At 39.5% G+C, this 15,538-nt stretch overlaps 2 protein-coding genes across 2 annotated transcripts; both read right to left on the bottom strand.

The window, feature by feature from the left end:
* Positions 1 to 19: 19 nt before the first annotated feature.
* Positions 20 to 2,555, bottom strand: LOC123967204 (medium-chain acyl-CoA ligase ACSF2, mitochondrial-like). Its single transcript, XM_046043244.1, has 12 exons — positions 2,494 to 2,555; positions 2,176 to 2,338; positions 1,956 to 2,051; positions 1,728 to 1,879; positions 1,547 to 1,635; positions 1,365 to 1,441; positions 1,134 to 1,241; positions 910 to 1,061; positions 646 to 787; positions 375 to 485; positions 216 to 284; positions 20 to 102 (listed from the first exon to the last, which is right to left on the bottom strand). The coding sequence occupies exons 1-12, from the start codon at positions 2,553 to 2,555 to the stop codon at positions 52 to 54; spliced, it is 1,272 nt and encodes a 423-aa protein (XP_045899200.1). The 3' UTR covers positions 20 to 51.
* A 6,270-nt stretch (positions 2,556 to 8,825) lies between these two features.
* On the bottom strand, positions 8,826 to 13,645 carry slc16a5b (solute carrier family 16 member 5b). Its single transcript, XM_046043255.1, has 5 exons — positions 13,518 to 13,645; positions 13,304 to 13,386; positions 11,316 to 11,456; positions 10,384 to 11,235; positions 8,826 to 9,135 (listed from the first exon to the last, which is right to left on the bottom strand). The coding sequence occupies exons 1-5, from the start codon at positions 13,643 to 13,645 to the stop codon at positions 8,882 to 8,884; spliced, it is 1,458 nt and encodes a 485-aa protein (XP_045899211.1). The 3' UTR covers positions 8,826 to 8,881.
* Positions 13,646 to 15,538: the final 1,893 nt, after the last annotated feature.

Below are 15,538 nucleotides of genomic sequence, written 5' to 3' on the forward strand. Positions count from 1 at the left end.
ATATAGTACCACTTCAGCTCACTGATATTCTGTCCATCAGGCTACACTAAATTAAAGACCTAATTTCTTCTCCATTGCCTCCTTTAATAAGTTCTTCTTGATCTAGAAAAATAGAAAGTAGCAGCCATTTCAGTCTCATAATATTAATCGACCATAAATCATATCGGCCATCTTAATAGTTGAGGTATGTCTGTGTTAAAGCAGAAGTATGGTACCTTTCCAGAGGCTGTCAGAGGGTAGCTGTCTACAAAGATCACGTAGTGTGGCATCTTGAAGTGAGAAATCTAGTAGTGGGAGGGAAAGTCCACAAAATGTTACAGCTGTTCTCTGATTTTGAGTAAGTTGAGCTTTTTGCAATTATTACCGTCTCTCACTTGGCCTTTGCAGAATGCTTTTATCTCCTCTGCACTGGAGGTCTGGCCCTCCATCAGCCTGATGCAGGCACACACCTGCTCGCCCAGCCTCTCATCTTTCACTCCGACCACCTGGGAAACAGAGAAATAGGACTAGAAGCTTATTACTAACATGAAATATGTTCTCATGGAACGCTTCTTTTTTCTTTTACAACAACAAGAACGTCTACAATTGTTCCTCCATTTAGAGACAAACTAATTTCTGCTGCCCTCCAGTGGTTCTGAGTCTCACCTGCACCTCCTGTACTTTGGGATGTGTATAGAGAAATTGCTCTATCTCAGCGGGGTAGATGTTCTCCCCTCCTCGAATGATCATGTCCTTTATGCGTCCTTCGATGCAGCAGTATCCCAGACTGTTCAGACTGGCCACGTCACTGTGTAGAAGACAGTCACACATGAAACATGTATACACTCTTTCCCCACGTTAGCATCAATCCCTGTAAGACGCCTCTGTATTTTCTCTTTTAGACAGACGTTTAGTACATATTGCACGTACCCAGTCCTGTACCAGCGGGCTTGGCAAATAGCCTGTCTGGTTTTCTCAGGATCGTCCCAGTATCCATGCATCACACAGCTGCCTCTGATCATCAGCTCACCTGAGGCCCCGAGAGGGACAATCTCCCCATTATTAGGATCCACCACTTTAGCCTATAGGAAAAACACATAGGCATAAGTCGCAGTGTTGTTAATGTAATGATGTAAATAAAGGTTTGTACATACCTCAGTGTGGCTCATGATGCATCCAACAGTGTTCGTCTTCAGCTCCTCTGTGTCTTGTGGGAATCCCATAAATGTAATAGGGCTGTTCTCAGTGGTTCCATAACATATCTATTAAAACATAATGTACACATGCTGTATGTATGTATGTATATGCTGGAGGAGCTATAACTATGTATTATAACGTTTTTATACAGCATTATTTGAAAAGGTATAGCACATGTAACCACTCACCGTTATCTCTTTCATGTTCATGTCTGTTATCAGTTTTCTCATAATCGCAGGAGGGCACGGAGAACCTCCCATGATACCTAAAACACATCAGCACACAGACAAGGATGCCTCAAATGCTTGTGAAACATCACACTAAGCTCAACCCAACATATTTATCATGTTTTAGTCTTCAAATCCCTTACCAGCTTCAACTGATGACAAATCATACTTGTGTAAATCTTGGCTAAGCATGTCGGCGAACATTGTGGGAGTGCCGTAGACGAAATTGCACCTTGAGTGAAAGAAAAATATTAAATTATTTCAGTTAAAGTGCTTAATGTTATATATGTGGAAGTCATTCGGGTGATGAGCAGCGGGCCGTACTTTTCGCTCTGAATGGCCTCTAGGTTGGCTCGGCTACTGTAGCCAGAGCATGGGAAGACCAGTGTGATACCATGCACCGCCATACTCATCCCTCCCAGCACAGAGCCAAAGCAGTGGTACATGGGTACGGGCACACACACTCGCACCTGAGGCTGATGGGAATATGGAAGATCACTTACATTTCACTGTTTTTGTTTTCTTCAAATCAGGAGACAAATAGGGACTTACTCTCCATCCATAACCCATTCGGAGACCAATAAAGTAGGCATTGTTTACAATATTGTGGTGGGAGAGAGTGGCTCCCTTTGGACTCCCTGTAGTCCCCTGAAACAAATCAACAAGCAACATGACTTGATCTGAACCACTGTTAGATCTATGTTGCATCATAATGTCAGTCCAAGTGTTCAAACATGTGGGCCAGTGTGACAGGTGCAATACTGAAGGTTACTGATGTGAACTGAATGTTGATGGGTTCATCTGAGGACAGCTTGCTCTGCAGATCCGTCAGCTCTTTGTGGTGCCGACTCTCCGCTGCTTGCATCACATCGTCTACATGGAGCATCCCCGGTTGTCTGCTATCAGTCACAATCACCATCCGCAAGTCTGGCACCCTGGCACACCCAAGACAGGATCTTTATACTACATCCACAAACCCATTGATTATAGATTGTGCCCTTTGTTAAGTGTTTACTGTATCTTACTTCCATAACGAAATAACGAGGAGAAACATGTTTTAAATCTGATATTTGACATTGCTCTGTCAAACCTGGAGCTTTTGATCATGCCTACTGGCGTTGTGTCAATCTCTGGGCAGATCTCCCTCAGCATCTCACAGAAATTTTGTGTTTTAAAGCGAGTAGGGCAGACCACAGCTTTACACTGGACCTGTAAATGACAAGTCAGTTCTGTTGAATTTATTTTCCCACATAGTTGTTTGTAAGGGTTATTTTTACCATGACAACAGTAAAATGTCAGATGTCAGTTGTCATGCTTTTATATTTTACTTTGGTTCTGAAGGGGCCAGAGGTGGGTCATTGTTTTACAAGTCCCAGGTAAGTCCCAAGTCTTTGAGTTTTCGAGTCCTAAACTAATGTGCGAAAAAATGTGAAAAATCAAAGCATGAGTTGTTTAATGAAAGCAAAAACAATTTTGAGGAGCCATTGTTTCAGGCACTGATATGAACCTTAAACCAAACAATCATGTAGAAAAACAATGTACTCATATTATTGGCAGACAGAATAGTCATAGTTAGCCCTTCCAAAAAAGAAATGTTTTTATATTACTTGTCAGATAGAATATCAGGAATTCTTTCTTTGATTATGTGAGCTCATTGTTGTCTGTTTTTTGTATTACAAAAGCTATTACTGCCCAAGCCATTGAATTCATTATAAGTGTTGAACCGAGTAGGCCTACCTTTTTTTAAAGCCTTTAGAGTAAGTTAACTTACTCTAAAGGCTTTAAAAAATGAGAACAATAAATTGTTGTTCTAGTAGCTACTACGGTATATTCTTAAACTCTTTATACATCCATCACTGTAGACAGAAGTTGTAGCTTCACAGGGAGATGAGAGCTGAATTCTTGCATCAAGTGATTTCTCTTGAGTCAGCATCTGTTGGGGCTGAAGGCTACAAGTTTGGAAATTAAAAAAGGATCTGGAGTTGGTTAGAAAGAAGTGAACTTAGCAGGCTTCTGTAGCCCGCTCCTCATCTTTGCTTAAGGTTAGTATAACAGGCCTGCATCTTCGACTGAACTGTCAACTATCGAATTGCATTGTGGATACTGTAAGTTTTGACAAATTAAAAAAAGAAGATTGTCGGTTCTGCTGCATTGATTTTTAATGTTATAGAAGTGCAATGCTAAATTAGTTGATGTTGACTTGGTCCTAGTAACAGTCAGTGGTGGACTCAGATCCTTTATTTAAGTAAAATTAGAAATACCATTACTCCTTTAACTTAAGGGTCCAGTGTATAATATTTCTGAGAATCTTTTGACAGAAATTAAATTTAACTATGTTTTCAGAACTGTATCAAGATCTTACATAATGAACCATTATGTCTTCATTACCTTAGAATGAGCCATTTCTATCTCTGATAATGCTAATCCAACATATCTTTGTAGCATCCAAGTTGATTGCACATTCCGACTCATGGGCACATGAACACACACTGAACTCGGAAGAACAACTTCACAAATCCGGACCATGCGAGGAGCAGGCGAATGCACCGTGAGCCACTGATTGCACTTCGCAACCCTCACCACTAGATGCCACTAAAACTTACACAATGAACCTTTAAGTATAAGAACAAAGGTATTATCAGCAAAAGTACTCATTATGCAGAATGGTTCTTTTCACAGCGTTACATTACTATAGCATATTATATTATTCTACTACAAAAGCCTCGTTTTAGAAGATGTTAACTTTACACAACTGTAGGGAGAAATTCATGCCTAGGTCTATAAGATATTTGAAAACCGAACAGTTATCAAATATTAACATCGCAACATACAGCAAATGAGAAATGCAGGCATTCAAGGGCACAATGATTAAAAAGTTATGGTTGTTTATTAATTTGACCACCTCCAGCCAAGAAATGTGAGGGACCCAGTGAGACACAGACTGTTTAGATGTAACACGGTATGAATGGAAGAATGGTTCTAAAGTCAACTGAAAGCTGTAGGCCCTACCAACAGGTTAAGTTAGGATGACCTATTTTTTTCATTGACTGAGACTCAAATTGATATTTAGATTAGGCTATCTCACAAAGATCGCTGTCATCTGATTTTTTAAAAAAGCCATTTTTTTTCTATTTTTATAGATTATACAATTACCTACAGACTTTAATGCAGGGGTTCTTAACCTTTTGACAGTCCGACCCCTTTTTGAAGTTTTGAAGATGACCCCCCGCGGATCAGACAGACTGCGTTTTTGCAGCGAGAGGCGCCTTTTTTAAATTGTAGGCTATATTTTTGGCAGTGAGCGTTCTGCGCGCTGTTAATGCGCCCTGGACACCTTGCGTTTTGGCCGCCTGCTGCGCCTTTTTGAATGAGCGCTCTGAGTGCACGGAGTTGGAAAAAAATTCAATTGTCCAAATTTAATAAATGACAGAAGGGCCCTCAGTGGTGCTGACGGAAGTTTAGCCTACAGTTGCTTGGATTGTCCGGAGACTGCAACAGTCTGTCCCCAACTCATCCTAAAATAGGCCTAAGCCTTAAACCGGCCATCAGAACCTGGACCAACTGGTAGGCTACTACCAGCGGTGTCTCCTCTTTCTGAGGGTCTCATCATGAGACTCTCATGTACCCACACGGATCACCGTTTCTCTGTCTCCTGCGTGTTTGTGTAGCCTACTCACACACTCAAATCCATGCAGGCGATTTCCGTTTGTCTATTTTTTTAAAGCAGATGTTTTTAGCAACAAAAGACCTGTGAGTTGTGATCAAGTTTCTGCTAATATGACCGTTATTAGGCTACTTGGCAGCAAACCAAAGATTACAGGTCGCTGGCGATATAATCTTTGATTAGACTGCCTTGCAACATTAAAAAACCGCAGCGCTTTGCTCTTTTCTGAATTCAACCAAAAAAAGACCCCCAGGTTAAGAACCACTGCTTTAATGGAACACAAACATCTTAAATAGCCTACATTTGTGAATGACACCATGTTCCCCTTGGACCAATAAACTTACCGACACCACTGGAGCAAACTTGTGCTGCATAATTTCCAAGTCTTGCTGTGTTTGAGTCCTTGCGCAGATCTGAGACTGTGAGCACCTTGCTTTAGCAGTGAGGAAGTAATCAGTGCTGACATTGGTGTTAAGTATCTCACAACCAATCTGTTTCCACTGGGTCTAAATACCGTCTGAATATACTGAGTCTTAACAACGAATGGACTTGATCTTATCTTTCTGTCTTTGCTGTAGCCGCATTTTTATCACATATTAACCTTTACCTTACACTCATCCTCATTGGCTGAGAGATAATGGTATAAACAAATTTCATCATCTTCCAAGAAAATTTTAACAAGAATATAAATAACCATTAACCCATACTGACAAGGACCTGCAGGACAGTAAATTTATAACGTCTGCACAATGGCCATTTTGGGGGGTGGCATGTGGTTTTTGAGTGAAATCTCATTGGTCACCCTGTGGCTACCCCAGACCTGATTGGTAGTTCAAGAGAAACAACTGTCAATCAATGATGACGGCTCAGAAAGAAAATTGTTACTTTTTTGCTTTACGAGTAAGGTTTGCTATTTAAATGCATATTATTGTCAATCAGAATATTTAAACATTTTTAAAATTTTTAAATACATTAGGCCTATTTGACATTTTAAGTATGCAGAGGCAGGGTAGGCCTACATATTGCACTTAAATTCCACAAATGATTTGCCGAACTTTTTAATTGTGTTATATAGGCCTAGCCTATTCAAAGTAGGCTAATTGAAATTATCAGAACATGTGCAAAATAAAACTGTGAATGGAGGGGGGTTTTTTTTACATACAGGGCTTAATCTGCTGCTAGGGTTTCCAGACAGACACCTATGAGCCCCCTATAGCCTATTTCTCACACTGATTTGTACCCAATTTAACAATATTTCAGATGGACATTGTAGTTATAATAAATGAATCAATAATTGATTGAAGGACTGATAGAATTGCATTTTCCCACAGGGATAACAGCTATGAAGAGAAAGAAGGACATTCAAAGGTTTATCTTCAAAAAAAAGAAAAGAGTCTGAGCCAGTCACAGATACTTCCAGCAGCAGGTAAATAGCCCACTCAAGTCAGCAGCAGTGATACATCAGTGAGGAAGTCAGGCATGTTCAGAAAGACCCTGTGACTTCTGGATAAACAAATATGAATTTGCCCTGTACCTTTACATTCAAGTTGTCACTGAGGTCCATGTAGCCTAATTATCACAAAACAAGTTGTAACTTTGTAATTTGTAATTTGAATGTTCCATTCTTGCTCATATGACATGCCTTATAAAATGATGCGACATTGCACTGATACTTTGCACAAGTTAGCCTCACAGTGATGGAGTGATTTTGATTATTATTTGCAGATTTTTCACAGTCAAGAGCAGCAGACACAGCCTCATCTGAAAGTAGCCTATTTCCTCGGACACTGCATGGTAAAAGGAAGAGGTGCATCCAGAGTGGCTGGTATAAACAGTGCATGGCTTGAATATTTTCACAAACTAAACTCTGCCTACTGACTAAGATTACCTCACATCACATAACAGTAAATACTTATTTGCAGGTATGGTGTGTTCGGTTTATGTTACAATTGTTTACAGCTGTCATAATTTATAAAACAAAGCAATTTAATCCTTTATTTATGTTTGGCCCATGACACTGCTTTGGATTGAAAGCCTCAACTGGTTGTATTTCATTTAAATTGCAATTATTTATTAAATTGTCAAATGAATCATTATTTTTGACATGTATCTTTTTTATGATTATACAGCATAGCTGATATATGCTGATTCATTCTCTACAATGGCACTTAAAATGTGTAACTGACTTTTCCTAAACAATTACTGATTTAAAAACAGATGTTTCTAGAAACTTTAATAGGTTGAAATAGAACAGGAATAGAAAACTGTCAAATATCAAAACAACAGTCTGATGTTGAATACAAACAATTCAGTGAATGCTAACATGAGTTTTAGAATTCAATTATTACATATAGCCTACTGTATGTGTAGATGCTGAAGCAAAGAAATGTGAGATTTACACATTTTGATCATGTGCCTTCATAAAGGTTTTCCTGGTATAGCCACCACACACTTGCTCTGTGCCCCATCTTGGCCACCCCAGAAAAAATGTTCTGGATACATCACTGTCTGCTCTGCACTCAAAAAGCAACAAACAAGGAGATACTAATAAACGTGAACCACCTGGAGGAGAAAAAAGCTGGCACAAGCTACAACTAAAATCAATTTATTCATTAAAACATCTTTATCAGGTGTCTAAGAAGGGGACAAAAAATGCTCCAGGGATAAACAACACACAGCACAATCCAAAATATCAAATCAGAATCGTTTGTCCCAAATCTACAAGGTAAGGAGAAAGGAGAAGATAACAGAAATACCCCATAGTACAGCAACGATTTTTAAAAGAATCCAGTAACAGCCATGTTTTACGTTTATTTCATAAAATAAAGTGTATAATCCTGCTTGAATATTAGTTATAATTCTGTTTTATCATCTAGTTTTTGTTTTACCACGCACAGCACATCACACCTCCATTAAATCAAACTGATTTAAAGGATGTTAATACAAACATATTTTTTTATTTAAAAAAAAACATAATTCTTTAAATAGCTAACACGCAGTTGCAGTCCTACTTGAAAATAATCTGTATAATTTTGCGAATTCCCTTTTAGCCTTAAAAAAGCCTGTCATGTGTAGCAATATTCATCAACAGATATGACATATACAACTGGATGATTGGAAAATATTTACATAATTTTGAAATGGAGCCTGCAATGCCACCTATGCACCAGGATATAGGATGTTTTTCCTGTTAATTTACAGGGAAAAGAACACCCCTTATTAAAATAATTTCATGACAGTTTTTATTAAACCAAAAATTTAGTATAGGGCCAAAAATAACTTTGTTCAAAACAAGCCATGGTTTTACATAAACATCAAACTTGATCATGTGGAATGGCACTGAGTTTGTAATCTGTCACACAGTGAAAAGGTAAATGTATGCAAAATAATACATTTACAGTGTTGAATATTAATACCAAAATAATCTGTAAAAGTTGTAAACATTAGTAATTTATTACAACGGTCTACTTAATATTTTACCATTAAAAAAACTTTAGCATAAAATAATCTAAAAATTCTAAGCAATTACTCCACTTTAAAACAGTGAATACAAATTCCAACCAACATTAATTTTAAATCAACTTAAATAACTTCATGAGAAAATAAAGGGCTTCGTAATACAGTGCAGTAACAGAAAAAGAAAATGTCATACTGTTACTGGCTGCAGTTTGACAAAGGAGCAGTGGGAGGAAACATAGTGTGACTTTATAGAAAATCAAACTTAAAGATTAAAAATTTCAGACCCAAGAGTTTATCAATGCACTGTTTTAAAGCTGTAAACAGTTTCTCTTCTATGCAAATGTGTGTTCTTCAATCACACACTGGTAACATACACTGCGTTTTCTGATGTTCCTCCTTTTGAGGCGACATACTGGCAGTCAGGGGCCAGGATTACAACAGGCTTCTGATAGATAGCTGATGGCGTCTTCATGCTCTTTTTCTTCTCCTCATCGTTTTTGCTGTCCAGGAAGTAGAAGAACCCCAGGAGAAAGAGGCTGGCAGAGAATACACACACACTGCACGCGTAGAAGACATACGAATACTGGCCTGTGTGGTCCACCAACATACCTGAGAAATGCAAAAGAAAGGCAAAAGCTGACCAGAATGACATAATTCATCTGCAGTGTTGATGAATTTCTCTTGAATCTAACTTTACTTTGTTACTTTCCCTAAAAAGTTTCCAGTTGGCGCACTACAGTAAGTTAGTAATTTTGAAGAGTACCTCAAGTTAGCCAGCAAAGTACAAAAAACTGTCATGCAACAACTAGAGTAATAGAAAATAACAACACATGTGGAAACTTAGCCTTGAATTCAGTACAATTTCCATAAATGAATTGTTAACAAAATTAATTCCACATTCTTTACCTTTATCCTCGAAACATCTCAACAATAATCTGTACCATTTATATATTTCCTGTTAATATTGTTACACAATACTTCTGCTGGAGGGTCAGATTGTACTTTGAGCTGTATAGTATTTGCTTTCTCCAGACTAGAGCAGAAGTCAGTCACTGGACCTTGTCTGACAATGTCTCACTGCCACAGTTTAATGGTTTGTAAAACATTTTTACATGGAATAAGCCATTTCTTGGCTTTTATTTAGGAATGTACGTTACTTTGCACAAAAGCATCAGCCAATTTTATTTTATATTAAAGTTCAATGTCATGTTATCCTCTAAGCTCTGTGGTAAACATACAATTAATGTTGGTTATATGATCATACATTTGCCTCCAGTGAATGGAAATTGTGTCATTGTAGGTGGTACAATGAAAGACATTTCCAGCACAATATTTCCGTATTACTCCAGAATATTACTCCATTGGATTAGTTTTCAAGGGCTGATGGTATGATACCACAGTGAGTTTGAAAGATTTTTCTTTGTGACCTTATGAGCTTAAAACTATCACAGGCCACTACTAAATGGAGAAGAGTGGCGAACACGCTGAGAACTTAACATGCCTTGCTTTTTGCTCACCATTTGTGTGCATATTCAGTGAAAAACTATTCAACATACTGTAATTTCACTTCACAAGTGGATTTGCTTTCTGTGGGTCTAAGGAATATGGCAACATACTGTGTTGAGATCATTTCTGACCAACAGATACACCTTAACATCATCCTGAGGGGAACATGAATGTGTGAAATCCAACCAACAGTTGGCAATCCATCTGATTCTTGAGATGTTTCAGTCTACCAAAGTGGTGGACCGGTAGACACTGCCATCTCTACAGCCATGCCACAAAAAACAGCAAAGGCCGCATGTATATGTTTGTGTGTGTGTGTGTGTGTGCGTGCGTGCGTGCATGCGTGTGTACCTGCTAGAGGTGGCCCAATGAGCATTGTTCCACTTTGCAGCATGCAGAGAAGTCCAAGGGCTGAGGGGAAGCGGTTCATCTCCACAATGTCCATCAGCACAGTATAGAGCAGCGAGCCACCCACGCTCATGGACAGTCCAAAGATCACCACGTACACCAGGAGAGCTTCGAAGGAGGCCGACGCTCCACAGATGCAGTTACTCAGCCCGTTCACGAGCACAGCACCGGCAAACACGTACACGAAGCTGCTGCTGTCTCTGAAGCGTGGCAGGCCCAAGACTAGGGCAGCCGTCGGTCGCACTGCAATGTTCACCAGGCCCAGGACTGACATCAGGAAGGCCGCACGGTCTATTTCCATGTTGTGGTGAGTAGCATAAGGCACCAGATAGACCAGAGGCACTACACACCCCAGTGTCATCCAGGTCACTCCCACAGCATAAGCGCGGTAGCGAGGATTAATCACGAGCAGGTCAAAGGCCATATGTCTGTGTAGGAATGCTATAAAGCCCTGAAGCACAGTCTTTACATTGCTTTTGACCCCCTTTGTCTCCTGCTGCAGAGAGAGGTCGTTTGTTTTATCCAAAACCTGAGAGCATCTGGGTTTGTTTGGTCCTGATGCAATGGGCCTCATCACTGCCCCACATACACAGCAGTTTAGCAGCACACCGCCCAGAATCAGGAAGCTGCCGCGCCAGCCAAACTGACAGAGCAGGACATTGGCAATCAGGGGTAAAGTGGTCAGGCCTACAGCCGTGCCGGTGGACGACAAGGCATTAGCAAAGACCCGACGTCGCACAAAGTAGTGGCCCATGATCGTCACTGATGGCTGGAAAGAAAGGCAGAATCCCAGTCCTGCAGAGGAGAGGACAGAGAGTGTGATGATCCGTCACCTTGGTGGAAATGTGGAACTGTGGGTGTGTGTATCTCCTCACCTGTGATGCCGCTAGTGATGTAAATTTCAGTGATGGTCCTGGCCAGGGCAGAGACCGCCATGCCCAGTCCACTTAAGAGCCCGCCAACCATCACTGTTACCCGGCAACCAAAACGCTCCACTAACATGCTGCATAAAGGACCTGTGGAGAAATGGGGGTAAAATTTCAAGTATAAATTTCATTAATACTGAGAAGTGTTTGCAATCTTTTAGCCCACATGGGTTTTTAAGACATATTACAGTTATTTACAGGGAACGTTTTTACTTTGTAAAGAAACAGACACTCCCAACTCTATTAAAAATAAATAAATACATGTGCAAAAGTCTCCAATAACCAATAGATCACTGTAAATCTTTCATATTTATCAATCATTCTCACGCTAAACAAAAGATACAGTACAATACTCATAGTACAACTATTAGTAAAAAAACAACAACACACTGTTCCAATATAAAGTGACAGAGACTGCATTAATTTTTCTAAACAGACAATATTTATTTTTACGATAATCGATTGTTCAGAGACGATCTTTTCAAATACAAATCGGCAGGCCCAAATTAACAGAAAGCTATGTCCTCATTAGCACAACAAATCAACCTGATTTGCATCTATTATTTTTGAACAGAGAAATGAGGCTTCACAAAGGACCAAAAACAGGGCCTTATTAATTTCCTCTTGTCTCCAGTGTATTTTCAGAAACATAAAACACTGGTAATATCTGCTTTCTAGTCTTGCCAAAATGTGGAAAGCATGTTGCAAAAGTGAATTATAAAAATCCATTTCCTGACTCACCAAAACCGACTAATGCCAAATACATTACATAAGCACAGACTTATCAAATAAAGTAGACATCTAAATCAGCTTAGGGGGCTTTTCAGCTCTTTGATGTCCCATCTCCATGCTTTCATGACTCCTTTTCCACTTTGATACGGACATAAAACAAATCTCAGAATGTTAACTGCTTGTATGTAATGTATACATGTATCATGCAGTTATAGTCCGTGCAAAACAATAAAAGGAAATATAATGTACATGAATTTGGTGAAAGGGCAAGAAGGTGGTTACAAACAGATGAAGTGTTCCAGCACGCTCATACCCTTTCATATGATCTACATGCCGAGGGTCCAGCCTCTGGTGCTTCACAAAAAGGGAAGCATTAATACACAAATCTTACCATCTAGCAGCTGACATCTTCTACGTTTTACAGGCAGGAGCCAAGAAATGCCAGACGTTTCACCAGTGCACATGTGAAAATGCATTATTCTACTGCTGAATACATTTGTGCTCCTCGAGCTCGAGAGGGTGAACTCTTCCACATGCTTTCCTCTCGTGCCACCACCCATGAAAATGTCAGCTTTGCACGCAGGATACCTCAAAATGTGATTGACAGATTGTCATGAAACTTTCTGTAAATGCTCCCAAGGTGATAAACCATTTGGATTTAACAGCCCCTGTTGTTTACTCTAGGAAAAACTCTACTCCTAGTTAGAGGTATGAATAATAAAATAATTTTTTTTGTTCTAACACCTTTGAGTGTAAGAACTGCTGCCTCCAGGGCCCATTAGTGAAGCTCTAGCTAGTCTTGTTCAATACATTTGAACAAGCTGAACCTGTACTTAACAAATTGTCCAGAGGAAATATTTAAGCTCTGATAGCTTTCTGATAGAGGGAGGAAGGCAGACAAAAGACAAATAAACTCTCCTGCACAAGAACAATGGCCAAAGCACTGAACTCATCACATCTGCAGCCTGACTCATTGCTGTACAGGAAGCAGTACAGTAAATGTGTATTTTAATATAACAAATAACATTTAAAGCAAACTTTGAATAACTGACCATGATTGATGCCACCTCGAAAAAACACCATCTGCCTATGTGTGTGCATGGGTTACATTTCTGCAGGGAAAGATAAAGATAACAGCCTCAACATGCACATTTCCCACGTGTTCAGTTAGTGTGGGATCTAAAGTTATGTATGGCGGTCTCTACCTCCAGCATGCAGCATGGCGGTCATGATTGCCGGCACCCAGGAGGTCTCCGTGTTGCTGGTTTTGAACTCAGTTTGAAGGTCTCTGTAGAAGATGCCGATGCATGAAGGGAAGGCCAGCGTTAGAGACAGAACCAACACGGTGGCTACAAGCACAACCCAGCCCCAGCCCCCGTCAGGTGCGGCCAGGTGTTTGTGTTCAGCGGGGCCACCAACCTGCACAGCATCAGTGAGACAGGAGGCGGACTCTTGTTCCTCTTCTTGGTTTTCCTCCTCCAAATCACTGCGTTGCACTCCTGACGCTGGATGACACTTCTCCACTCCCTTGGCAAACTGAGCAGCATTTTTGCTTTCCCTCCAGAGTAAAGCATTATCTCTGTGGCTGTGCCTGCATCTTGCAGCTGGTGTCTGGACTTCCACCTGAGTCATTCTGTCCTGCTGCTGCTGCTTTTAGTGCTGCGTCCTCTGTTGGAGATAAGACAGAGGCAGGCCTGTGAGCAAGATTTAGCAAATACTGAGGTCACGAGTGAATGCTAATGTTAATGTTATCACATTTTATTTAATTGTGATTAAATTAATTAAATTACAAAATAAAACTTACTACACTAAAGATGAAGAAGAGGTTTCAGGTTGTAGTTTCTAATAATGTTTATCTGGTTGTGATCATAAAGATCATAAATCACTTCATTATCAGAGGCTATCTAAAACTGGTGAACCATTACACAGGGAGCTGTGTGTTGCATCGGCCCAGAACATCCTCTCAGACTGGGAGTATTGGGACACATTCTCTTATTTTCAGTTTTCACAGTAACAGCCTGATATCAGGTTTTAATTAAAGTATAATAACAACTGATAACCTCCATGTCATTCTAGCCCACACTTTGGTTGTAAACCTATTATATGAGGACAATTTCATCCAAGCACATTTATCTCCATGGTAACTGTGTAATGTCCTCATCACTTTAAAATCCTGAGGAAATTAAGCAAAGCAAATATTGTAGCTGGGGACTGTAACCTAAATGCAACACCATCTCATGTCAGAGAAAAAAAACTTTTTATAAGAAAGCTTTTATGCATTTTTAATGCAACGGAGTTTTTTAATACGCTGCCTTTGTTGCTCTATTGGTTTTTATTCGCAATTTCCGTTGCTTTTATTGTTTGCTCTTTTCTTTTCCCTGTAAAACTCTTTTAAACTACTATAATTGTAAAGTTGTTTGTTATTATTAGGCTACAATTATTAGTCAGAAAGAAGTTAGCAAGCAGTGTTTAGAGTCATTCACGCGCATCAAAAAGGTACAGCAAACTGGAACATATAAAAAGATTAAAAACAATTTCGTATTCTTAAAATAGTCTACTTGGATATTATTGTTATTGTTATAATTGCCAAATTTCCGTCCATGCTGTCGGTATGATCTGTAAAAATCCTGAAATTGCAGGCCTACATAGCCTACAATATAGCCTAACTAAACTAAAATAATATTTTTTAAAAGGTAATTGTCATCATCATATCTTAAACCATCAGGCTTTATCTTATGTTAGAAATATTTTAGTAGGCTGTACATAGGCATTATAAAGATGTGTTTTTATCTCTCTGTCTGCGGGGTTATTTTACCTTTTAGCTCTCCTTTCCTCGTCCCTTCCTTTCACTTCGCGTGTTGAAGTTCATCTCCGCGAGGTCAACAGTGTTCTTTGACATCTAACAGCACCTGAACCTCCCGTGGTCCTCTTATTGAGCAGTCAGCTGCGTCAAGCTGGAGACTGACAGGAATACTCATACCATGCGATCATGCGATTCTTCAAATAAAACTACAGTCGTCACAAAAAGACGTTTTATAAGGAAATAAGGACCAGTTTGTTGACTTGAAATGCAAATAAAGCACCTGTTGCAAACTTTACCATATAACACTCACAACAAATCTTACTAGAATCCGCATTACTACTATACTAAAGTTTATGCCAAACAATATCATCTGTAATCTGTAATATCATCTGAGCATCTGTACCATGCAATGCATTTCAGTAAAAAAAAAGAAAAAGTAAAAAGTAAACTACCTTTGAATTGTTGTGGCCACCTACATTTACACACGGACGGTTCGTTGTTTTATTTTGAAGGTTTCCATCGGAAATGATAGTACGGTATTTTTGGCGTCTTGACGTTAGATGGAACTTCATTAATAGATTAAACTGTCGCTTGTAACGCGTCACAAAAGTAACGCAATTACAGTAGGCTAATGTAT

This window comes from Micropterus dolomieu, linkage group LG02, assembly GCF_021292245.1.
Source record: "Micropterus dolomieu isolate WLL.071019.BEF.003 ecotype Adirondacks linkage group LG02, ASM2129224v1, whole genome shotgun sequence".
Classification (NCBI taxonomy): domain Eukaryota; kingdom Metazoa; phylum Chordata; class Actinopteri; order Centrarchiformes; family Centrarchidae; genus Micropterus; species Micropterus dolomieu.

Coding starts and splice junctions, on each gene's coding strand:
- LOC123967204 (XM_046043244.1), bottom strand. CDS start 2,555: ATGCTGAGGGAGATCTGCCCAGAGATTGACACAACGCCAGTAGGCATG. Junction 486..645: donor CCAAAGTACAGGAGGTGCAG/GTGAGACTCAGA, acceptor TCTGTTTCCCAG/GTGGTCGGAGTGAAAGATGA. Junction 103..215: donor CTCTGACAGCCTCTGGAAAG/GTACCATACTTC, acceptor CTATTTTTCTAG/ATCAAGAAGAACTTATTAAA.
- slc16a5b (XM_046043255.1), bottom strand. CDS start 13,645: ATGCTGCTCAGTTTGCCAAGGGAGTGGAGAAGTGTCATCCAGCGTCAG. Junction 11,457..13,303: donor CGCCATGCTGCATGCTGGAG/GTAGAGACCGCC, acceptor ATTTCTCCACAG/GTCCTTTATGCAGCATGTTA. Junction 9,136..10,383: donor CATTGGGCCACCTCTAGCAG/GTACACACGCAT, acceptor TGCATTTCTCAG/GTATGTTGGTGGACCACACA.